Raw genomic sequence first — 24640 nt, forward strand, 5'->3', positions numbered from 1 at the left:
GATGGGGATGTGAGAGTCGAGGAGGGACAGACGCTCGAAACACATACACACCGATAATAAAATCAACTTTCAAACGCTGTCCAATGAAACTGGGGATGACTCGGCAAAAGACAAACGCACGAAACTGAGCTCAGGGCATCTGAAATAAACTAGTGACATGAAATATAATAAAACCATATACTCGTTTTGCTGAAAGGTCAATAACGCGTACAACCGTACAACATAATTGTGTTCAGGTGTTAGTCCTGAGCTGCTGCGACTGAGCTGAGCCGCTGCTGTATCGCAGTATTTGCAGGGCAGCAGTAGGATTAGTAATAACACTAGTAATAGTAGGAGTAATTAAGCTGGTGAAGAATACGTCCCTAATCCAAAAGTCAGCGGTTCTATCCTGGACCCAGCCTATGAATACAACTGCTTTGTCCTTAAAGGCCCTTTACCAGATTTTTTTTTATAGCAAACAATGAAAGAGGAAGCCGTTAAATTAAAATGTTAGTTGCACGGCTACTTTCACAAAAGACAATGCGAGGAAAACAGTCTGAAAGTTCATGAAATGGATACAAATGTTTTACAATAAAATGTACAGTGTTTTTTCCCCACAAATGTTTGAGTTTAAACTGAAGGAGGACAAAACAAATTTTGTTCCATTTCTAGAACAGGAATATAGTGCCTTGATGTGACGCTCTACATAAATGTGACCATTTTATGTTGCCTAAGGAATTTGATCATGGGAATTAAAAAGCTCAAACTCCTTTTTGTATTACACTGGATGGACAGTGTTGGGCAAGTTACTTTAAAATTGTAATATATTGTATATTAGTAGTTCAAAAATGTAGCCTAGTTACACTACTTTGACTTTGGCAAAATATAAACTGAAAATAGTAATAACGCCACAGAGCAAAAGTTCAGTCAAAGATGTCATTTTCCTTTGCTTTCCCTCATTCTCTCATGCTCGGTTTTGACATTAACTACACGTAACTGCAGATCTTATACGCCAGTGTCCAACTTGGTGCTGCATTTTATTTTGTGGGAGTTTGGCATTTTTTCTTCATATATTTAAATGCGCCTCCTGGAACCGCCACCTTAACGTGATGGAGGAGTTTGAGTGCCCGAATGATCCTGGGAGCTCTGTTGTCGGGGGCTTCGTGCCCCTGGTAGGGTCTCCCACGGCAAACAGGTCCTGGGTGACAGGTCAGACAAAGAGTGGTTCAGAAGCCCCTCATGAGAGACTAACAGGCCCGAGTTGCTTGAATTGTAATAACTAATATATTACCATATTTAGTTTAAGTAATACATCATTGTAAATGTAATAAGTTACCCCCAACACTGTGGATGAACTTGGGTCTATAGTACGCACTACATTTGAGTGTTGTTTTCACCGATGACAAAATCACATGACAATAACGTGACGAGCTAAACTCTGTTTGGTGACTAGAAAGACAAGGCGTGTGCGAGTTTTCATTGATGAGACTGGACGAAAATGTTAGTTGGTCTAGTAAGTCTGTGAGACGTTCCCAATTATTTATTTATTAATTTGAGAAAGGAACTGACAAAAAGTTTAAAAGTGACAAAAATTAGACCAAAACATGTTTTGAGGTTTTGTCGAGTCAAACTGGACTAAAACCATCTCAAATACTAAGAGTAAAACTTGACTTAAACTACTGAGCATTTTCATCCGTAAGACTTCGGAGAACACTGCTCCACTTTTGGCAAGAAAAGTTACCACAGAGTACATAAAATACTTGCTCTGCACTTTGGACGTGACGGTGGTAACTTTTAAAATCTTCCCCTCCTGCACAAAAACAACCATTTGCTGCAGCTTTTGCTAAACCTAATGTTCTGTGCGTGTCCTTGAAGGTCCATAAACTCCACAATGCCAAATGTTGATCTACTGGTTCCTCCGCTCATAACTCAACCACAGACTGTAGCTCTGAGGAGGACTCTGCTCTTCACTTTTGTTCTGCACAAACGCCTTGCTCTGCCTCATCAAGACTGGTTCCCACAGAGAAAATGTCAGCAGAATTCATTTAGCAGCTTTTCTTTGTAAGATTATTGCTGATGGTTAGCATTAAGTTGAATTGAATGCTTTTTAATGTCTTTTTTTTTTTGCCAAATGTTTTGAATGCCACAAAAGGCAAAATCCATGAGTCTTTACTTTCTAAGACTTGCATACAACCCAGTACATAGAGGAACATAGGAACATTTGGGATTTTTAAAAGCGAATTAGACAAAACTGAAAACTTTTGAGCAAAAACGTGAAATTACAGAAATGTTAGCTGTAGCAGAATGTACTTTTCGAGCAATATCACATTTTCCAAATACCTTCCAATTTAATGACTATCGGAATTGCTTTTTAATGACAAGTAATGCCTTAATCTTAGTCTATTATGAAGGTTTTCAGTTTATAAGTACACAGAAACATACTTGTGGCCTGTTATGTGAATAGTCTGTGCAAGTCTTTATCTTATATCGAACGTGTCTCGCATAAATGAAATCTTTGCTCCGAGGGATTATCAGACAACTGGGCGCTCCATTCCTCTGTGATCATATATTAATACGTTCCCAGCATCCTTAGCTTCTGTCCACAGTGAGGCCGAACAGGCAGGCTCACTGCTGTGAGGGAGACGGACAGAAACAAGGTCAGGAGATTCATTCGGACAGATCAAGCCTCTTTATAGTGTCAGCTCAGACTTGTTAGTTTACCCGACTGTTTGGACAGAGCTTCATCTGAACACACACATTCAAGTGAAGTTTTTGAGGAACAATGAGTGCTGTAAATAACTGTGTTTGAATGATTAAAGGCCCTATACTTTTTAGTTATTGGGATCCAAGTTATTTTGCACTTAAAATCTGGAATTTGTGGAAACAAGTCCTTCTAACTATTATCAGGGTTTCTACAGGCGGCAGCAAGTCAAATTTAATGCTTTTAATCCCTAAATACTATATTTTTAATGCCACAAATGCAAAAAATCTTGGCATATTTGATTTGTAAACATTTAATCAAATAGAGGAATGAGGGGAAACATTAATATGTGATGTGATTTCCCGTTTTTTTAATTCAAATGTATAATTTCATGTCACTAGAGGGAACTGCAGGTTAATCGAGCAGCAGAAAGAAAGTCTGGAGTGAGCAAGAAGCGGAGGCTACTCTTAGAGAAGAAAACAAAACAAAGCTAATCACGGTCTAAAAGCTAGATGGCCACAGCGAGAGGAACGAGTTTGCAAATGAGAGCTTGAAAAACGTGCTGCCGGGAGAGGCTTGTCAACGGTGAAGTTACGCCTCCGTGACCTGGTAGTTGCCAATTCGATTGTTACACAGAGGATGAAGTTAAATGGATTTAGTGATTTGGAGTGAGATGGAGAGTTTGTTATGCTCTTGTTATCTGAACTGTTTATGTGACGTTAACATACCAGACACCTATTTAGTTCATTGTTTATGCTCCATGTAGCTAACCATCAATGTGTTATGTTAGCAAACCGTACACCTATTCAGCCTCTTGTTTTTTTCTTCATTAGGCAAATTTTGGCTGGTGCGTCTTATCCTCTGGAGCTACTTATGGTTCGGAAAATACGGTTATTCAAAGTAGGACATAGATAGGACACAACAGGCAACTTTTGAGCAAAATTGGGTTTTTGCCAAAAGTATACAGTAAAAATGGTTGAGCAATGTCATAGCTGTGGGTTCTGTTCTTTACGAAAATATCATCTGGTCTCAGAATGCCAGTTTGAATCCAATCTTGGCATAATTCCTTACTGCCTTTTAATGCTTTTAATGCCCCACGGAAACCCTGATGTACTTTTATCAATTGTAGCTACAGAACAGGGAAGAGCAGGGTGGAGTTGTTGTTTCATAAAACTTTACTGATTAGAGCATTACATCATTTCAACTCGCCAGACGAAGCATTTGATAAAAGGGTCAGAAAATGATGTTACTTTTTATGAAAGTCATTTTCACGGCTCAAATTTGGCACAATTGTGACAAAATGAACAAATACAAAAACATACTTTTGATTTCTTTGTTTTTTGCATTGTTTCTTGAATGTTCTGGGTTTGTTTGAGAGAAGCAAATTCACATTAAATAGCACACTTACTTAATTGTTTTTTTCAGTGGCAAAATGTCATAATTTGCATCAAGACAATTTCTTTAAAATCACAGATGCTCCTTAATGTTTTTAGAAATGCACTCGGAACAGAGATGTCGCCATATCTACGTAAAGGGGTATTATATGTAATATTGTTTATATATACTAATCACAAAAGCAGAAAGTGCTAACATTCACTCACTCCCTTTTCATTGTTTAAAAAAAAAGAAAAAAGAAATCAGATATAGGGCCTTTGAAGATGTGTATGTGGCAAGTTATCAAAACATTTCATAATCAAAGCCTGTGTCTGCTAAAGTGAGGTGAACTCAAAGACGTAGAAGTTTCTCTGGTTTGCGTATTCTGTTATGACTGTCAAGTTACTAATCCTATCAGAAAGCAGAATCCATCATCTGATATAAGTATTTGGGTCGTATAGGAATCGAGTCCGAATGATTTGCTTTCAGTGAGTCGAAACTGAATGACAAACTTTCTACTCAACTCGAGAATAGCAGACACCCTCACATGCATTCACACGAGACTGAAATGTGTAGAAAGTCGCCGATGGAGATGACAGAAAGATGAGAGGAATGCGATGGGGACAGCAGAGACAGAGGAGTCAAAAGCTCAACACCAAAAAGTCTTTATCCCACAGAGAAGCACAGACTGGGACACACTTCACACTGCTCCACAAAAGAAAGACCCCACTACGGCCAACAGCTCAAAGAAAAACGTCTTTTCCACAGAAACTTTACTGTAATCCTGGCAGAGACTACTTTTAAGTAAATTGAGTAATTATAGGCAAGGAGGAGTTATCATTGCAAAAAGAAGAAAATCTACTTTTGATGGATAGATTTCAGGACTTTTTAGGCCTGGATTCATTGACATCTATTTTCTTTGATTAAATTAAAACCCTAATTAGCAAATTGATAAAGCAGAAAATACTGAAAACAGGGCCATAAGAAAACAACTCAAAATTCAACCTTCGTACTTTGGAGGAACCAGCAAAGATTTCAGTTATGAATGATTCAAGAGTTAAGTTTGCCTGTTTCCCCAATCGTCCTACATTTACAGACAAAGCAATGTCTGTGAGGAGATACTGTATTAAATATATTTTATAATGAGTAAAGAACCAGCTGTAGTGAAGCTTGAACTGTCAATTCGACTGAGTTTGGTTGAGTACATTTCGCTTCTATTCCCTTCTTAGCTTGTGGTCAGAAAGTGTGACAACGAGACCCAAGGGATGGTTAGGGTTAGGGGCGACAAGACTGGGGGGAACAAGATTGACAACACTCATCAACTGCAGTTGTTTACAGCAGTGGTTCTCAACTGGTGGGTCGGGACCTAAAAGTGGGTCGTGGAACTGTTTTCAGAGGGTCGCCTTTCCCAGAGAACAATCTTTGAATATTCATGTATAGAAAAACTAAAGAATCTGTTGTTAATAATAATAAATAATAATATGTTTTAATCATAATTTCAGCTTTTAGGCTTATTTAATGCTTGTTCAACAAAAACTGGTGAGGAAAATAAAGATTTTATATTATATTTTACAAGTTCAAGCGTTATTTGGGTCACGGCGTGTTAGCAAGTCTTTGTTATGCTTTGATGCAGAGACTGTGATGAGAAATTAGCTTCAACAAAGGAAGCTCGTTCACCTGAGGCCGTTATAGAAAGGACACATAGCATATGACTCTAGGGGTCACACTCTAGGGGCCACAACTCAGTCCAGTCGACAATTAAAGCTTCACTAAAATGAATACCTCATGGACGAAAGAGAACCTTCACAAACATAAAGAACCACTGTTTAAAAACTATTAATTAATTCATTTATTCATTAAACAGTCGCCCCTCAATTGTCAGTGCTGTGAACATTGTGAAGCTTGATTCTTAAAGAAGAACTAACTTGTTTACCTTAAAGCTGCACTATGCAACTTTTAATGCGAAACATTTTTTTATATTTGTGTCTTTGACTTTGTAGTGACCTCCCGGCTGCATGAGTTGTCAGCATGGTGCTGATTGTTTTGTAGGTTTTCTGGTGAGAGGGTCTGTACCGCATTGGTACTGGAACGTCCAAAAGACCACAGTGATGGAAAGTAAAGGCGCCACAGTGACCACTCATAAAGGCGCTGGGTCACTACAAGGTCAATACGCACAGATATTAACTTGTTTTCCACATAAAAAGTTGCATAATGAACCTTTGATAATCCTGTTTGTAGTCCCTCTGGGAATAATACAACTGTTAATGGGATGATTCGGGGGTCTTTCATCTCCCCCTGGTGTCTCTGGCCAGAAAACCACAATTGCAGCTTTCCCTGCTCCGACCCGGAGCCACCAGTACACACTAATGGAATCACGAAGAAGAAGCTAGCAGGCTAACAGGCAAAGCTAGCTGCGGGCTAGCGCCACTTTAAACAGTATTTATAGTTTGAGTGAGATAAATAATCTCCATTGTGTAATTGGACGTACAATATCCCTCTCTCCTTTTGTCTTTTCTGTCAGCGTAGTATTGACTCTCACAGAGTAAAAAAACTTAACATGCTACGACACCTGCAGTGGGTTATGGCCTCTAGGGGCATGAGCTACTTAGTACTGCTTTAGGTCAACAAATCAAGGCCTAAAAAGAGTGTATAAATAATCACTCCATCACTTAACAATTTCACATTATTGGAAGTGATAAATTTGTGCTTTCTTTTCTTTTCTTTTCTTTTCTTTGCAGTGTGTTTAAGGGAAGGACTCGGGGCTTACACCAAAAATATCAGCAAATAAATAAAATAATAAACACGGCAGAGCACAGACAGTTGCCCAGGGGCAGTTGACGCCAGTGGGACAGGGGGAAGCACAGGGAGAGGAGGGCGAGGAGGGTCTACCTTGTAGGCGACTCTTGGTGGACATTTCTTTCCCAAACCTAAAGGTGGGGACATGTGGAGCAGCATCTGATACATATCGAGGTACTTGATACGGCCGCTTCACGGGGTTGGAAAACAAATGCCAAAAAAAGAAAACGCAAACAGAGAAGGATGGGGAGTTAGAGAGAGGAGAGGGAAAAGGGAACAAAAGAAAAAAGGGAGAAGAATGTAACGGAAAGGTACAAAACACAGAAATCTGGTGTTAATAGATTTCCAAGAGTGAGATGACGCTTGGATGGCATCCCCGGCCCGCGGCAGAGTGTGTGGGGGCGCGAGGATGCATCGCTGTGGAGCCCTGAGAGGAGAGATGGGATGGGACAGTTTAGTTTTGGCGATGGAGGGGGGTCGACCCACAGACGGATGGAGCTGATGAGAGGGAAGAGAAATGACAGCATCTTAAAGAAATGTCTGCTCGGGCATGCGACAGACATCCCAGCTTCAACCACGGAGACAAAGCTTTCAGAGCGCGGTGTGTCGTTATGGGGAAGCCACGAACAAGAGCCTCACTTTCCTTGGGTTTTCCGCACAAAAGTCTCCTTTTCGCTTTGTCAAATGCCTCTCTTCGCATCATTGCTGGATCCACAAGTTCATAATAAAACTGGAGATAGGACGTTGCCATGGTAAACGACTAATGTCCAGCTCTGGCGGCCATATTGTGATCGTAAATTCTACTCAAGGATACTTACAGAATAAAGATGACTCTTTAAAGGCATTTCGACTTCACCAGAGAGCGCCTTGGTTTTTCAATTTTTTGAAAGACTTTCCCTCCCCCAAACATCACCTCTGGTTTTTAATCAGACTCTGTGGAGGTCCAGGAACCGCTTCTCATTTCCTCTTTTCGAGACTCTTCTCTTTATTTGGGATTTCCTTTATTTCCCTTGAGGATGTGACTCGTATAGAGTATAGGGTCCATGTTTGACCATACTGATCTGAAAACACTGTGCTCATAAAAGTCTGCATTAATACTAATTGGTGGGAATAAATTGAGCAATTATGCAAATATAATCAGAAACCAGGGCTGAAGGGGGTATTTTTTATTAAGTCACTGAATATGCATTTTTTACTTTAACTTTTTACTTTACTTTCCAATGAGATTTCTAGCCCTCGTTTTTCATTATTTCAAATTCGAATTTGGAAAATCCATCTACCACAAGATGGCCGCATTATTTGCCATGGCGACGGCTGCCGTGACCTCTCATGAGTTTTATTATAACCCTGTGGCTGGATTCACTCACTAATCTTTACAAAAAAGAAAAGTCAGGCATTACAGAAGGCATTTTGGGGCAATGCCTTGGCTTTGAAAGCTTTGTTTCCTGCCTGGCATCGTCAATCAAAGCCAGTCCGTTTGAAGGGGCGGTGCCGGTGTAAAAGGCGATTCCATTGGTGCACAGCCATTCAGTTAAAAGTATCTTGGCAGAGAGGTACGCAAAGCACCCTAGTGACGGAAATGTCTGGTTGCAAACCTTGTATGCTACCCTATTAGGGCAGTTCTTCCCTAAGCCAAGGGGGGGCGAGATAATGCGTAACAAATTGTACATATCCTTATAGGAAATCCGTCCGCTGCGGAGAAGAACAAGCACATGAATGAACACGTAAGCTCAAATTAAACAGATTGAAAGGTGCGCTATCTGCGAAAGGCCTCATCGGTCCCTTAGTCAAAGAGGAAGAAAGAGTGAGTTACGTTCGAAATACAAATATCCAGGAGGCAAGGAGGGAGGTAAGACGCACCACGCTGCAGGGTCGTACTCAGCCCAAACCCTGATGAACTCGTCCAGGTGATGCGGCCCCAGGATGGAGGAGTCTCTGGTCAGGTACTCAAAGTTATCCATAATAACAGCCACAAACAGGTTCAGCATCTGCAACACAAGAGACAGACGGACCAGTTGACCAAGCATTTAGAATAATGAGCAAACTGTTCACATGTCTTTCCTCATTTGGGACGCACACAAAAATGAGTGTTTCACTTGTTCTGAGATGTATCAATACATTTAGTCCTTATTTGAGATTAATTTCTTTGCCAAACGGTTAAGAAAATTGCACTTGCCCCATTGGCAGTCTTTCAAGCGAATTGACCTCAGAACCAGTCAGGAAAAAAGTTCTAAAACTGTGAAAACTGCTCAAAACAAGATCAATATTCTCAGTTCAAGTCATTTAAATCCATGCTCAGTACTTACTTTTTGTAGTGTACCCTTTTATAGTTTTGATTACAATATTTAACATAATTTTTCCTCATATTGTGCACCCCTAAAAGACATCATGCGAGATCTAACGATGTGTATGTGACTGACCAGGAAGGAACAGAGGAAGATGAAGGAGACAAAGTAGAAATAGGCAAAGTCACTGCCACACTCTTTGCCGGGGGTCCCTGACTTTTCGTCACACGGGCGATGGCTGAGACAGGACAGCATGATCTCATGCCACGCCTCTCCTGTGGCACTCCTGGAAGGAAAGACACAAAAAACATGCATTTTTTCATGCAGTGGAATATGTAATGGGTTTATTGACATCTTTTTGGCTTCAAGTTTAGGCATTTATCTTTCAGAAAATTATTGCACTTGTATTTTCTGTTTTGCTCCAAAAACGGAACAAAGGTATAATGCTTTAAAACGCATCTAATCACAAAAATTGGAGGGGACACATCAAAAGAAAACAATTTCAAATAATAAAGAAATGATTAAGCGAAAACAGTGGATGGTGCATTGACTTCCTTTGTTTATTGGCAGCCAGTCTTGCTGTTTTTGTAAATATGAATAAAATAGAGAGAGACAGAGTGGATATAGAAATGGAAAGAATTGCCCCAAAATGCCCTTGCTGGTCCAGGAATTGAACCCAGGACCTTCTTGCAATGACACACGTATGCTACCCACTACACCACAGCGCTGCCCATGAGACACTACCAACATTTAAGAATGACAAATGATTAATCAATTGAAGTAGCTTATTGCTCATTGGGATTTGATGATATTGAGCAGGAGGTAATTAGTGAAACCCATTAATAAGTCCTCAAACCTGAAGAGCAGCATGAGCGCCTGTAGGAAGGTGCGGAAGTTGTTGTGGTGATTGATGGCCGTGTCCTCATTCAGGTCGATGTTTCCGAACACCTGCGGCAAAATAAAAACCCACTCAGGAAAAGGCCACATCTGGACGTCAAGGTTTCCTGTGTCCCAGCCATCACACCGATGGGGGGGAGAGGAGGGAGAGAGAAGGCGAGAGAGAGAGCCCTACCTGCATCCCGATAATGGCATAAATGAAGAACAGCATTGCGATCAGCAGGCAGACATACGGCAGCGCCTGAAGGGAGAAACGGGAAACCAAACACGCTCAATATTTAATGGTTTGAGAATCATTTCAGTCAATGTGTGCTGCAGGGGACTGCCGGAAAACAGTAAAACACAACCATGGGCGTGTCAAAGTCAAACATAAAGCATTTTTACCTTGATTTCAATGACAACATATTCTTTTGACAGTGCAGTACCCTCTCAAGTTAACAATGACTCAATTGAACGAGATCCCAAGGAAACTATTTAAGTAGGTCACAACATTTTTAAATCTGTATTTTCATGCTTTTATGAACAACTACACATCACTTTTAGTTTATTCTCTTTATCTTTCTTCTCACTAAAGCATCAACTTGTAAAAAACAGTGGGGAGTTTGTTTTTTGTGATGTTGTGTGATATTTTTAAAAATTGTATTCAATATCATCTTCATTCAATATCTATCTATCTGACGCAGGGTTGCCAGGTCTGCAGTTAAACTGCAATTTTTTTTAACCATGCTGTTTTTCAATGTGATCAAAATCACAATTTCAAATGACAAAATCTTAAATCCAAGGCTTTGAGAGCTGTTTTTTAAATAAGAGAGAGAGAAAGGGGAAGTTTCTCATCATAACAGGAGCACATGTGCTTTGCTGACTAGTAAAAAACATTTCATATTACAATCCGGTAGTATGTCCGTGGTTTTGAGCAGTTTGTTGATATTTCTGAGCGGGTTCGGCCGCTGAGACCTGGCAACCCAGATCTGACGGCAAATGGTCAGTTTGAAGCAGCCAGAGAAAAGAAAAAATGAACTTTCTCCCATTACTCCACCATTACTTTAACAAATGCTGAATTATGTATATTGTTCTATTAAAAAAGATACAGAGACATTGAGAGGAGCAAAGTGGTTCGACAGCCCTTAAATACTTAAAAAACTGACAATTCTAACAGGAAAGTTAATGTTAGCTTCATGCTACATGGTAATGTTAGCTACAAGTGTTGTTTTTCACTTCAACTGAACAATTTGCTTTGAAAAAAACATCCATATGGGCCCGATTTTGGCTCGATTTTATTGGTAGGTGATAAATATGTTTATGGTCCACCAGAAAACAGCAAAAAAGTCATCATCTCCATCATCTTTCTTTCTATCTACCTACTGACAACCTGCCGACCTTTTTAGAATATGCAAAAGAGTTGATACCTTGAATGACTGTACGAAAGTCCAGAGCAGGATCCTGATGGTGTAGCCCTGTCTGAGGAGTTTGATCAAACGCGCCGCTCTGAACAGCCTCAAGAAACTCAGGTTCAGCAGTCTGTCCTGTTCAACAACAACAACAACAGGACATCATCAGCATTTCTTACCTTTATTCTGATTACTCCATAAGAAATGATAAGACATGCAGATAATAGTAGCGTCTTTATAACAGGTTCTTTCATTTGTTGGTGGAGGTGGGAGAATGGATCAAAAAGTTGCATTCACTCACATGTACAGTAATTTAATTTACTAAAACCTTTACGGAAAGCCCCACACTTTTGCAGGGAAGCACTAGCCCAAGAGAACACCCTACTGTACATGTTTTAGTGGTGAGGGAAGCCCCAAAGAACCTGGGGGAAATCTACGAGTCGAGTACATGGGAGAGTTGAGCATATGATAAAAGAAGCGGTTGAACTTACTGTCGTCTGGGCAGGGAGGATCAGAGCATGGCGAACACCAGTGACCACAATAACCACAATGAGCAAAGAGACCACCACACGAGGCACAGGAAAACAGAGAGAGATGGAGAGACAAGAACAGTCATATATTACAACATAAACACACAGTTAGGCTGGTTTCCATATACTCATTTACACTGGCATCAACTAAAGTGATAGAAATATTTGGCTCTCTTTGAACCGCCAGATCTGTGAGTATAAGTCTAATTTACTATGTCAAAACTCATTGTGAACAAGCCCTGAATTGGCTCAAAATGAAACAAAGGCAAGAGCTGCAAAGAAGCCTGAGTGTCACCACAAGACGCGTATATACGGCCCGTGATGTATCACCAATAGTGGTAACACCAAATCTACAGTGGCTCCTATAAACTAGTAACATGCTGCTAACTTCCTAGGATAACAACTGTTTCCTGTGTGTGTTTTATACCCATGAAGAGTTAGCCGTGTCTTGTTGAAATAAGTAGAAAACATAAAACTGCTGGATAATCACTGACAGCATGTTAAAAACTTATCTCAGGGTGCTTCTGAAAAGCTTAGATGGGTAAAAGGTCTAATCCCAAACTGGATGTGCATCAGCGACCGCCACGATAAGAAGCATCCGAGTAGAGCTGTCAGTAAGGAAGGAGGCAGGAAAAGCAGCCTGTATGGTTCATGTCATTTCTCCTTTAGCATAGGGACCTCTGGAGGTTCCTCACCAGAGGTTAGGAGCTACAGTATGTACCAAATGTACCAACAAATGTAAAAATATCTCCACTATGTGAAATATTCTTTATGACACACATTTGGCTTGACATTTTTGTTGAAATGTTGACAGGAAGAAGTCTTTACCCGACACTGGCCAAGAGGAACTTAGCTAAAAGCATTCAACATCAGTGAGGGGATGGACTTCTAGCAGATTCATTTCCTCTGGAGGCTTTAACCATTATTTGGCTTTACCCAACTGGAGTAACAGCTCATAAAACATAATTCAGGGGCTCACAAAATTTCAAGAAAAAGACAAATTGACATTGCATTTAGAAAAAATATTAATAGAGAACAGCAAATATTTGTGAACTGGGGAAAAAAATAAACAAAGATCAAACAGATTTTTAATGTTTTGCTGCTTGATATCATTGTAAGCAGCAATTACTTTTTACACTGGTGTCCCTTGTTGCTTGTTTAAACAGTTTGGGAACCCCTTAATCAAGTAAAACATGAAGTAAAACATAGTTTGGAATTTTGAGACTGATAAAACTTATGGGCCCGATCTTCCACCAGGCACAAAGACAGCGTTGCTCCATACACAAGGTTGGACACAGGCCGCCTTGCATGTGGTGCAGCTTTGGCATAATGTGCCTGAGCTACTGGCGAGAGGGCTCTCTGCTCTCCTATGACATTCTTTTCCTCATTTATATTGTGCCTCATGTTCTTCTTTTACCAATATAGGCTTTTATAAGCTCAGTCAGGTCAAACTAAAACTTTATTTATACCACCGTGGGTTAAACACTGTTTGTGTCCAGTGTCCTGAGAGAAAGAGATCGACAGCCAGTCCCTCTGTGGCGCGGGTCTACTGTATGTCTGTGGTCTGCACTCGACCAAAACGTGAAAACAAACAAAAGCCCCACTCCCCTACCACCCCTTCCCGGCCGCACGAGTCTGGTTGGAGGAAAAAGGTTAATTAACCGTAATTATTAGTCAACATATTTAGCGGCTCGTCATTTCTATTTATCAATGGAAAATGTATTGTGTAACTGGTTAGCAAACACAGCACCCTAGCTTTTACAAAACCTAACCTTCAAACACGTCTAGGACCAGAGTTACCTTGAAATAACAATGCCTTCATCTTTGCCCCCAGCGACTCGCTTAATAAATCACCCGTCGCTTGTTACAGCTTTTATGCAGCATCCTTCCCATAACCCTCCTCCTCCCGCTGCCTTTTCTTTATGTCTCTTCTAAAGGCTGTCTGGATCCCTGCCACGCCATTGTCTCTGCTGATGCGGCCTGTTAGCCTGTTTGCTGTATAGGCGTCTTTGTGCCATTAAAGAGGCGGTGTTTACGTAGATTAAAGGGCTAAGCAGGAAAGTGGCGCGTCTCTTACGTTGATTTCCGTGACGAGGATGTCCGTGATGCTGCCGAGAACAGTCACGAAGTCAAACACGTTCCAGGCATCTTTTAGGTAGTTCTAGAAGACATTATTAGAAGACAAGTTATAGAGAATATTGTGCATCATTCATTCACTCCATACCCGGTGGTGCTAAGCTTCCTCAAAGCGGCATTGACGGAGAAAGGGAATACTACTCACCAAAGGGCCGAATGCGATGATTTTGAGGATGCACTCCAGCGAAAACAGGGTGGTGAACACAATGTTGAGGTTCTTCAGCATCGCTTCGTAGAAATCAGGAGCTCCGTGAAACTAGGAGAAAGATGAAATATATAGGCAAGGTAAACAGGTTTATTTGTAGAGCACACAAGAAGGCAGATAAGGATATGGATAGAGAAAACATTAATGAAAGAGGCAGGATTTGTGCATGTCTTGTACCTTCATCATGAGCACGATGGTGTTGACAGCGATCATTATCATTATGGAGTATTCGAACGGAGCAGACACCACAAACTTCCACATGCGGTACTGAAACGACTGCGTGTTCTCCGGCATGTACCGCGTCAGGGGCTTCGCGTTGATGGCAAAGTCGATACACGCTCTCTGCGAGAAAGAAACATGTGGCCATAAAGATATGAAAACTTCTCAGAACGCCAGCGTTAAGGTGTCGCCTGTTTCACCTCGTTCTTCTCCAGGCTGCACTCGGACAGGGCCTTATCTCCCTGCTCCTGAAACGTGATGATGATCAGAGCCACGAAGATGTTGACGAAGAAAAACGGAAACACCACAAAGTAGACGACGTAGAAGATGGACATTTCGATCCTGTATCCGGGACTGGGGCCTGTGTCCTCAAACGTGGCATCGACGGAGTGCTTCAACACACTACAGGGGCACAGACAATAACAGATAATAGAGGAACACAGTTTCATAATTTCAATTTTGAACAAGGTTGGTGGTTGAATGAGAAAGGCATTACAACTATTGCCTGAATGTGCCAGAGTAAAATCTATTTATTATCTATAGCACATTCACACCTCAAGCTGCCTTTAGTGTTTGATAAACAATAAGCAATAAAATGAAATGCACAAAAACACAATCTAAAATCAATGCGTGAGGACAATTGTGGTAGTCAGTGAGACTCTTGTTATAATACAGTGCCTGGCCAAAGAAAAAGTCTTTAATATTTCTTCGGACCACATTTAGTTTTGATTACAGCTCGCATACGCTGTGGCATTGTTTCAATAAGCTCTGCAATGTCCAAAGATCAAGTGTTGCATTCATTTTTTACCAAGATCTTGATGACGAGTGAGAGAGTGTGACCACAGCACAAAGATTCTCCAGCACGTCCCAAAGATTCTGAATGTGGTTAAGATCTGGACTCTGTGGAGGTCAATCCTTGTGTGAAAATAATGTTTTATACTTCCTGAACACACCAATATGAGCTGGATGAATCCTGGAAATGTCATCTTGGATTATGCCCGTGTCATCAGGGAAGAAGAAATCCATCGATGGAATAACATGGTCATTCAGGATGTTCAAGTCATCAACTGATCTCATTCTTTGGGCTCAGAGTGTTGCTAAACCTAGACTTGGTCAACTGCAAAAAACAATCGCCCAGAACTGAGCCGAGATCGCAGAACGCACTCCCCAGACTGTGAACAGGAAACGGGGGCATACCAACTTTCCCACACCTGGGGACACAGTTCTGAAGAAGTCGGACTGCAGATGGCGCCTGCTACTACAAGCAGGAAGACAGAGCCAAAAACTGTTTAAATCAGCTGACTAGACACGCCACAGAAACACCAAGTGGCACCTCTGAGGAAGGCCAGGTGGCGACTTCTTTTTTTTGGTCAGGCTGTGCAGCTGCTTTGTCATTCTGCCTCCTGGAATCTGTAGCAGGCAGCCAATTAATAAAATGTAATTAAAGCGTTTCTTTCAGTAAGCAGGAGATGCTGCTCTGACTACAATTAGCCAAACGTGAGCTTTAATTTCTCTTTTAAAAAGTCCCAACAATGACAGATAGATTTCCCTGTGTTATAAGTGCGCCAAAATTACCACTGCATCATTTCTAAACTTTTTCAATTAAGCTAATTTCCCTCTTTTTTCATTTCTTTCACTTACAATTTGGCTGTTTGTGGACAGAGTTTTAATATAGACGGAAGTAATTCAGGAAGCTATATTTGTCTGATCTCTTTCTTTGGTCACATGACTTTGTTGAACAAACCCATCCAATGGGAGACTCGTTCCTATTGCTTTAAGAGTCCTTGTGGTGTCTTTTATGACCAGAAAGTGTATTTTTATTGTAGTGTGATGTGTTTCTTGGCAACTGGAAAAAACAGGAAAAGTAGCCTCTGTGGATACGGCTCTTGTTTGTCTATTATACCACAACATTTGAAAGTGACCACAGCAGACTGACAACAACACACCAGAGTCCTATTTAAGATCCCCCTAAACCAGTCCCGCCATCACAATGTAGTAACTCCAATTTCTTCTTGTCAAATCCTCAAGGACAGGATTCCCTCCAGAGGCTCAGTTTATCCCACACATTTGACAGGTGCTATTTAATGTAGTGGTGCTTTCCAACAGAGCTGTGAACTCGAAGTGCACTTACGTGGGCCAGCCCTCCCCGGTGGATACAGTGAAGAGGGTGAGGAAAGCCCACAGCACGTTGTCGTAGTGAAACTCGTATTTCTTCCACTCTCTGGGCATGGCAGCCACCTCGTCCTTGTCGTAGTCCAGAAACTGTCCCCTAGATAATGATAAAAGCAATTTGTGACCAGAGTAAACAGTCACGGGTTATTGATGTTGACATTTTCAAAACTGTGGCTCCGCTGGTGGTGCGTGTGCGACTGCTTTGATGTAGTTAAAAGATTTTGTCCTGGTTTTGTACAAGTCCTTATACATGACTAGTTTTAATATGCCATTATTTACATCGTTTTGTATTTACTGGGGCATATATCATGGAAAATCCACTTTAAACGCAGCTTTAACCATGTAATAATGCTACGATAATAATAAATAAATAAATAAACAGAGCCAGTCTGCGCAGGTTGCCAAAAGTGATGCTTTCCGAGTGCCAGACAAAAGTCTCACTTGTTTTGACATGTGTTTTTATGTAAAGCACTGGCAAGTGTTGTCGTAAAGTGTTCAAACAACAAACTTTGATTGATTTGGAGGAAGTGCCACAGAAATGCTATGGACTCTAAAGTAGCTATACTGTAATGAGTAGACTCAACTCAACAGAAAAAGACACTGGTAAGATTGCCTCTTTTCATAATTATGCCTAATGAATTACGTGATCATAATTGTTTGTTCTTTTATAAACAAGGCCAGAATACAGATGAATCAAAATGAAATTGCTGTATTTTCTTTCATATGTGCATATTTCAGTTCTCCTGCATGTTTAGTCCGTCTCCCGAATCCGCACTCAACGCCAGCCCACACTTTAAAATACGTCACACTGAGAAATCCATGAAGTTTTCCATTTTAAGGGGACACACTACAGGCAAAACTCTTTTTTTCTATGTTCAGCTTTTGGACCAATTTGGTCCCTTTAACATCTAAACTTTTACCTGGAAACAAAAAAAAACAACTGCTAAATTATTGCACTGATTCAATGTTTTGTGATAGATTCATTTGGGCCATTTTCACAAAATGCATTTTTCTCACTTTGGTGTGACAGCAAGTCCACCAAAGTAGCTCCTACAGACTTTGTCCAGCCTTGGACTGAACAATATTTCTAAGGTTTTTTTTTATTCCAAAGGGATTTTTTAATATTTTATTCCTAGCCTGATTTATTGAGTTTTGAATTTCAAGAAGAAGGCCATTTTTTTCTATGAAAACATAAATTGAGATAAAACTTGCAATATATTTTTCTCCTCATATTTGTCAGTAATCTGCAGCCAAAGTTTCAAATGGATACCTCTAAATTTACAAAGTTTACCTATTCACCTGCAGCATCTCGCTTTAAAGGGACCATACGGAGTTTAAAAAGTAAAAAATATGTTTCTTCCTCCCCCTCACATGTTCCAGCATTGTCCTAATGTGAAGAATGAGCTCAGACCTGTTCACCACAACTGCCTCCAAAATCCTGCACTGTCACTCAAAAAGGTGTTAAGTCAGGTCCGAAGTGCCGTCATGCACGAACTTAATATAGAAACTACAGTTACGCGTAAGACCTGAGGTGGCAGTAGTGAGTATAAAATGACCAACTTCCATCGAGTCCCTTTAAGGCCCAGTCCCTTCACCAAACTAGTTCTGATCCAGCACAAATTTACATATTTTTCAGTTGCATCTGATTTTTTGCACTTCTGTGAAGAGGAGGAAGTGGACCTTCTGTTTTGCTTTAGACTTGGGTAAAAGATTGTATTGAAAAGCCGTCTGCTGCATTTTCTCGGGTGTCTTTGAATGTGTGAACGTGAAAACGACAGACGTGGTCACGGACGCACTTGCAGTCTTTCTCCAGCCCCTTGGACTCGTCGGTGCAGTAGAAGAACTTCCCCTTGAACAGCTGCACCGCGATGACGGCGAAAATGAACATGAAGAGGATATAAACGATGAGGATGTTCAGCACGTTCTTCAGGGAGTTCACCACACAGTCAAACACCGCCTGCAAAACAAGGAAACACACATATTTATGATAAAGTAATGTCAGTGTTGTATTTAATCAGCTGTACCTTGAGTTTGGGCAGCCGTTTGATGGTTTTGAGCGGCCTCAGCACTCGCAGGACCCTTAGAGACTTGATAGTGCTGATGTCTTTGCCTTTGGTCCCCCTGCAGCGACAAACCAAGTTAAAACACACAGAAAAGCAGGCGCGGGTCAGGCCTGGCCACCACACTTCACCTTCCTGTACAACTAACAAGATTATGGGGTCAACGTAAGGGTCACTAACACAATTAGACAGAATTAGCTTAGACTTTTCAGATGTGTGTGAGCTGTCATTTTAGGATTTCTAACTGTGCGTCTCTGTGTACTGACAAGTGTACTGACACTTCAATTACAAAACAGCTAATTTCCTATTATTTTGTACTTTAAGCAATTGCAGTTTTTCTCACATATTTCCCAAAACACTGCTCCCTGTTTCCTTAAAACCTAATTCACAAAGCAGTGCACTCTTGAGTCAAAAGTGTTCGGGAAGGCTTTGTCAAATAATTAATCTGTAGCAAAGCTGCTCTTCGGTGTTGTTTAGGGAGCAAAATCTTATGAGGGAAAAGTAAAAAAAACAGCCACTCTTCCAGCATCAAAATACAAATTATTTTAAAACTAAAAGGTTTTTAAAACTTTCTGACCCACTGACACTGGTAGTAAATCAAACCGATACTGGTTTTGGCTCTCACCGTTTTGAAATCACACCTTTCCCCAACTTAATCTTAGTGAATAGTATAATCTCAGTGAATTTGTTCTTAAAGCAGAACTACATAACTTGCTTATCTTAATAAATCCTTTCCGTAGTCCCTCTGGGGGTAATACAAGTGTTAATGGGATGATTGGGGGGTGTTTCACCTCCCCCTGATGTCTCTGGCCAGAAAACCACAATTGCAACTTCGCTGCCACCGGGACGGAGTCACCAATACACAATAATGGAATCACAAAGAAGAAGAAGAAGAAGAACAGGCTAACGGGCAAAGCTAATTGCGGGTTAGCGTCACTTAAACAGTATTTACAGCCAAGTTTGAGTGAAAAAAATAATATTTGCATTGTGTAATTAGATGAACAATATCCCTCTCTCCCTTTGTCTTTTCTATCAGTGTAGTATTTACTCTCACGGACAATGGGTTCTATGCACAGTGACCCCACGTGATTTCCGACTGGACAGTAGACACTGTCCTTCCTGTCCGCTATCTCTTCCCATTAAAAATTAGCAGGGTCCCACAGAAGTGAAGCGATAGCTCAAGATTTGGTAAAGGACAGCGAGTAAAAGTTTGGATGTGGCTGGAGCAAGTTGAAAAATATTGCGTGAGACTTAAGGACTTCACTGAGGAAACCTCAGTGTTCATAACGGTGGATGTTTTTGTCTTGAGGCTAACGCGACTAACAAAATAAAAATTAAAACGAGCACATTTTTTTTCAACACTAGCCTTTAGCTCTAAGATAAAAGCTCCTACCTTACGACAGCTGGCGTTTCCTTTGGGGCAGGATTCACAGTGAACATGATGTTTGTAATACGTTGCTGTGACTCCATCAGTAACTCGTTGTCCTAAACCAGATCCTGAGCTATCTCTTTATTTGTGTGGGACCCGGCTAGTTGTGAAAGTAAACGATCCCCAACAGGAAGTACACCGTCTGGCTTACTGTTCAGGAAGGTGGGGAAATTGTGCATATAGCCTATTAATGAGTAAAAAAACGTAACATGCTACGACATCTGCAGTGGCACTTATGGCCTCTATGGGCACGAGTTACTTCGTACTGATTTAACCTGGAGAAGTCAATTGCTGAGTTAGTTTTTCACCCCGAAAACGTACTTCTTCTTCGGAGAATAAAAACAAGATCATTTTGATGCAGGAAGAGAACCTTGGTTTGCCTTTACTCTCGTGTAAACTTCGTTATAATGTGTGTGCTTTCATATTGATCTCCAAATAACGATATGGCCACTGTTTGCTTCTGGGAACGACAAGTGTGTTAAAAAGAGCGCGAATAAGCCCATTGATCTGACAGAGCATGTTTCAGTGCAGGTTTTTAAGTCTCAAATGTGGATGTGAGATCAAACTGTAAATCCGTGGTTTTAATTACAAGCTTATCTGATGTTCACGAGCTAATAAAACAGCTTCAGAGCATTTGCTGGTGTGACTGTGTTGAATCAATTTAGATAAAGTGGTACAATATTCTGCCTGCAAAATGTGTGCTATAACGAAATGATTTAAGACATGCAAATCCCCTGCCACGCTGCTATGTTACGTGAACTAGCTACTACGTTTCCACAGTAGAAGAGATGAAAGAAGAGCTTATCTGTCATTTGGCGTAATCACATTGTACGGAGGATGTAGCAAGTCTTTTTCTACTGACACTAATCTGGTTAAGTGCGACTTATTTGTGCGTAATTCCCACACACGGCGCATCCAGAATGCATGCGCTAAACACTCGCCGTTCGGAAATCACGTAATCCGCATTTACTGCTGCTTCTACTCGAAACATGCACCGGACTTTATGAAAAGGCGCCGTCTTGGCCTTTTGCTGAGAGAACGCGCGGTTCTCCATGCAGACGCGTAACTGTGCATCAGGGATCAGCATCGCCAAGATTTGACATTGAGAAACTTGGTGATGCCGATTGCTTTTTAAAAAAAAAATGTATTCAGAGGCGAAACGCATTCTACGTTTGAATGCTTGAGGTATTCATTAGCTTAAAGTGCAAAAGAAAACAATTTATGAATCACATTTTTGGGTTGATATACTGTACCTTGATTTCAAAGGTGTTACTACTCATACAAAAGCATCAACATGAACTAATATGAGTAAGACCTGAAAGAATCAGTTCTAGGTTGTTTAAAAGAGATACGCACCAAAGACAAAATTGGCACATTACAGGGATAAGGCACAAATCCTTGGAGTTCTTCAAAGTAATAGCCAGCGCTAGAGTGGAATTTTAATGAAGGAGCCTGGCAATAATAGGATTTGGGACTTGATCCCAGTGCATTTCAATAGAAAATCTATCTATATTTTGCACATTAACATTCACTTGTTTCACATTGTAGACGTTGATGATCTCCAAATCTCAGTTGAAGGATGGGGGGCTACATAACTCCTAGAGAGTGCAGAGTTTTTGACAGCAACACCCACAACCTATATTTCCGGTGCTGCTGTTCCCCGCTGAGCCTTGTTAAGCCACATTTTGTAATAACAACAATAACTGTTATTCATAATAATAATAATAACTGTTCAAAATGAAATGAAATGTTAAATTCATTGCGTAACACTTTACAATAGCGTCACCTTATTTAGCCTTAATAAATGATGAATGAATTCATCATGAACAATTCATTAGTTAAGTGGGACTAACTCTCTCACAACTTAACTACTACAGTTAATGCCTAACTCATCTTCACATACTTCACTTATTCATTGTTAAGTAGTTAAGTGTTAGTCACACTTAACTAATGAATTGTTCATGATGAATCAAGTGTTAACTCATCATTTATTAATAAATAAGGTGTAGTTATCAAAAAGTGTTACCCACAATTCATTACTCATACTCCTTTTGTAATAGAATTGATCACTACACACTGACAAGCAGTCAGTAATGCATTGTTAAATAGTTCATTCATCCTTATAAGACATTTAAACTGTTTGCTAACCATTTTACATGTACAAGCATCTAAACAGATAATATGATGATTCTGAGCGGGGCGGTAGGACCAGCTATGAGCCTCCACAGTGCTCTAGAGCCTGTCAATCATAGACTTAGGCTTCCACTCTTTATTGCTGATGTACAAAAACCAGTGAAAAACTCTTCGGAGCCAGGCTTTTAAGCAGTCAAAACGAAGTCCAAAGCTACATTAGAATCCTTTTTCCAAAGAGTCTTTGGAGTCGCCCCTGGCCACCAGGAGGTGGTATTACAGCCATGTCAGCTCCCTGCCATGAGGACCAAAGAGAAGGGATTTCCTCACCCATTGGTTTAAACTTATTCATTGACTGAACAATAAAGTAATCACTATTTAGCTGCTTATAAATGAGTAATAAATGATGAGTAAAGTTTGGTAAATGTTCTAGAAATGATAAGTATTTACAAATGCTTTCATGGTGTGCAGTCATAGTGTTACCGCACATTTAATTGCATTATACAACTGGTTATTGCAGAATTACAAAATGAGGTTTTATTAATACAAAGAAGCGAACATTTTCTTATATTTTGAACTGTTATTACAAACTGGGGCTTCGAGGCTTGATATCGGACCAATCAGTGGTGAAGGACCTGGGGACATGAGGTTGGACCTCAGCCCAACCTCAATCGTTTACGCAGAAACATGTCGACGTAAAGCTAACATCGCGTTGTCTTTGAGCTTTATTCTCATCTCATTTGCAGCTCGACTTGATTTCCATGCAGCAGCGTCCATGCTCTGATGCACATTATCGTCGCATGCGTTTAGTGATGTAGGCCTGAGGACCTTTAGACCGTACACTCACACAGTCACAATGAGAGCTAAAGGATCAATCACATCAAATATCTGATAGCTTTCAATGAATGGGCCTCTGAATGCAGGAAACAGCAGAGTCTGGACTGTATTGGACTATATACTTGTACGTAAAGCTACTCTATGATTTTAATAAGATTGTTTTTGTCAATAAGGGTAGGAGTTGTAAAACTGCAGTTTTTCTCAAAATAAATGTAAAATAAAAGTTTAACCCCATGACATCCATAATACTGGGGCTAGAAAGTATCCAGCTCCACAGGGAGACTGAGGCAGTGCAGTTCAGATGATAATGAGGGTCTGGCAGCGATACGACCGGGGCCACAGGAGTTCAACTGTGTTCTGGAGCGAGGACAGAAAGGTCAGCCTTGAATCCCAATCCATCTTCCACCAAAGCTATTTTTATCCTCAGTCTTTGTCCAATGGTTTATTGATCAAACTTTTGGCAACATTTGTGACCAATTTCAAACTGTCAAGTTGCAATAAATGTACAAGTCCGTGTGGTGAACGGTAACGGCAAAGTCACAATAATGACTATTTCAGCTCATTCAAGTGAGAGATAAACTATCCAAGATTTTTCAGGCAATTTATGTGATTGTTGCAAAAATGGGTGATTTTGTGGACCATTCTTTTTCTGCTTAAAACAATATATTTTACATTGAAATTTGACATTTTACAGCAGTTTTTACTGAGACTCTGGGGAATAAGAAAGACTTAAAATAGACATTGTTTTGAATAGTTCTATTCTACAGTATGTATGTGCGTCCCTGGAACAGACGGGCACTTGTCACTGTGAGTGCCTCAGAGTCCACACGACTCTGATAAAACAGAGCCCTGAACGAGGCTCCGAGGAACAGAACAGACAAACAGACCAGACCAGACCAGATGACGAAGTTCTTTCTATTTCCCTCAGGCTTGGGCTCCGGTTTAACAGCATTGTGACTCCTTAAGTTTGTGCCGCACATGAGGACAAGATGCGATCTAAATGCACACGCAGCATTTATCCATCAAATAAAAGCCTATCGCGACGTAAGGGTCGGACAGAGAGCGGAAGGAGCCCGCAGTGGTGCTCGCTGTAAAGTTAGACCTAGATGTGTGAGAGGAGGACAAGGAACAGATGCAACAGTCCTCTCTGGGCCCTGCTTCAGGTTGAAGGATTTAAACCCATGGAGGCACTGGACGCGGCTTCCAGCTGTTCCTGCTTTGACTTTGACAAAACCACATTGCATGTTGCTAATTTGTTATAGCAAAAAACACCAATATCCTTTTGTCATTTGCCACTTGTTTCAGTTGAGAGCTATCAGATTGACGTCACTGTCGGTCGAGGGAAAACTACGTCTACGTCAAATGGCTTTGGTTGATGTTGTACAGGAAGTGGATCATAAGAAAAATGGGAGTTAAGAGGGGTCGGTTTGGGGGTCGGTTTTGGGGTCGGAGGAGGGGGGAAGGGGCGGGGGCAAAGGGGAGGTCCCCACCTGGTCACACCT

General features: G+C 40.8%; 1 protein-coding gene across 15 annotated transcripts in view; it reads right to left on the bottom strand.

Moving 5' to 3' along the window:
- Positions 1 to 24640, bottom strand: part of cacna1ba (calcium channel, voltage-dependent, N type, alpha 1B subunit, a) — a 158254-nt gene that overhangs the window by 19743 nt on the left and 113871 nt on the right. For 11 of the 15 annotated variants that reach the window (XM_079566657.1, XM_079566669.1, XM_079566666.1 and 8 more), the window contains 13 exons: positions 18707 to 18803; positions 18479 to 18639; positions 16642 to 16779; positions 14711 to 14912; positions 14469 to 14633; positions 14232 to 14342; positions 14028 to 14111; positions 11439 to 11555; positions 10208 to 10273; positions 9992 to 10083; positions 9271 to 9421; positions 8711 to 8838; positions 8446 to 8542 (listed from right to left, as the gene is read on the bottom strand). In XM_079566657.1, the coding sequence (XP_079422783.1) occupies positions 8446 to 8542; positions 8711 to 8838; positions 9271 to 9421; positions 9992 to 10083; positions 10208 to 10273; positions 11439 to 11555; positions 14028 to 14111; positions 14232 to 14342; positions 14469 to 14633; positions 14711 to 14912; positions 16642 to 16779; positions 18479 to 18639; positions 18707 to 18803 (1609 nt within the window). Of the gene's footprint in view, positions 1 to 6943; positions 7041 to 8445; positions 8543 to 8710; positions 8839 to 9270; positions 9422 to 9991; positions 10084 to 10207; positions 10274 to 11438; positions 11556 to 14027; positions 14112 to 14231; positions 14343 to 14468; positions 14634 to 14710; positions 14913 to 16641; positions 16780 to 18478; positions 18640 to 18706; positions 18804 to 24640 lie in introns of all 15 variants that reach the window. The other 4 variants (XM_079566661.1, XM_079566659.1, XM_079566660.1 and 1 more) reach the window with 1 other exon arrangement.

Source organism: Gobius niger, assembly GCF_951799975.1.
Source record: "Gobius niger genome assembly, chromosome: 1".
In the NCBI taxonomy this organism is placed as follows: domain Eukaryota; kingdom Metazoa; phylum Chordata; class Actinopteri; order Gobiiformes; family Gobiidae; genus Gobius; species Gobius niger.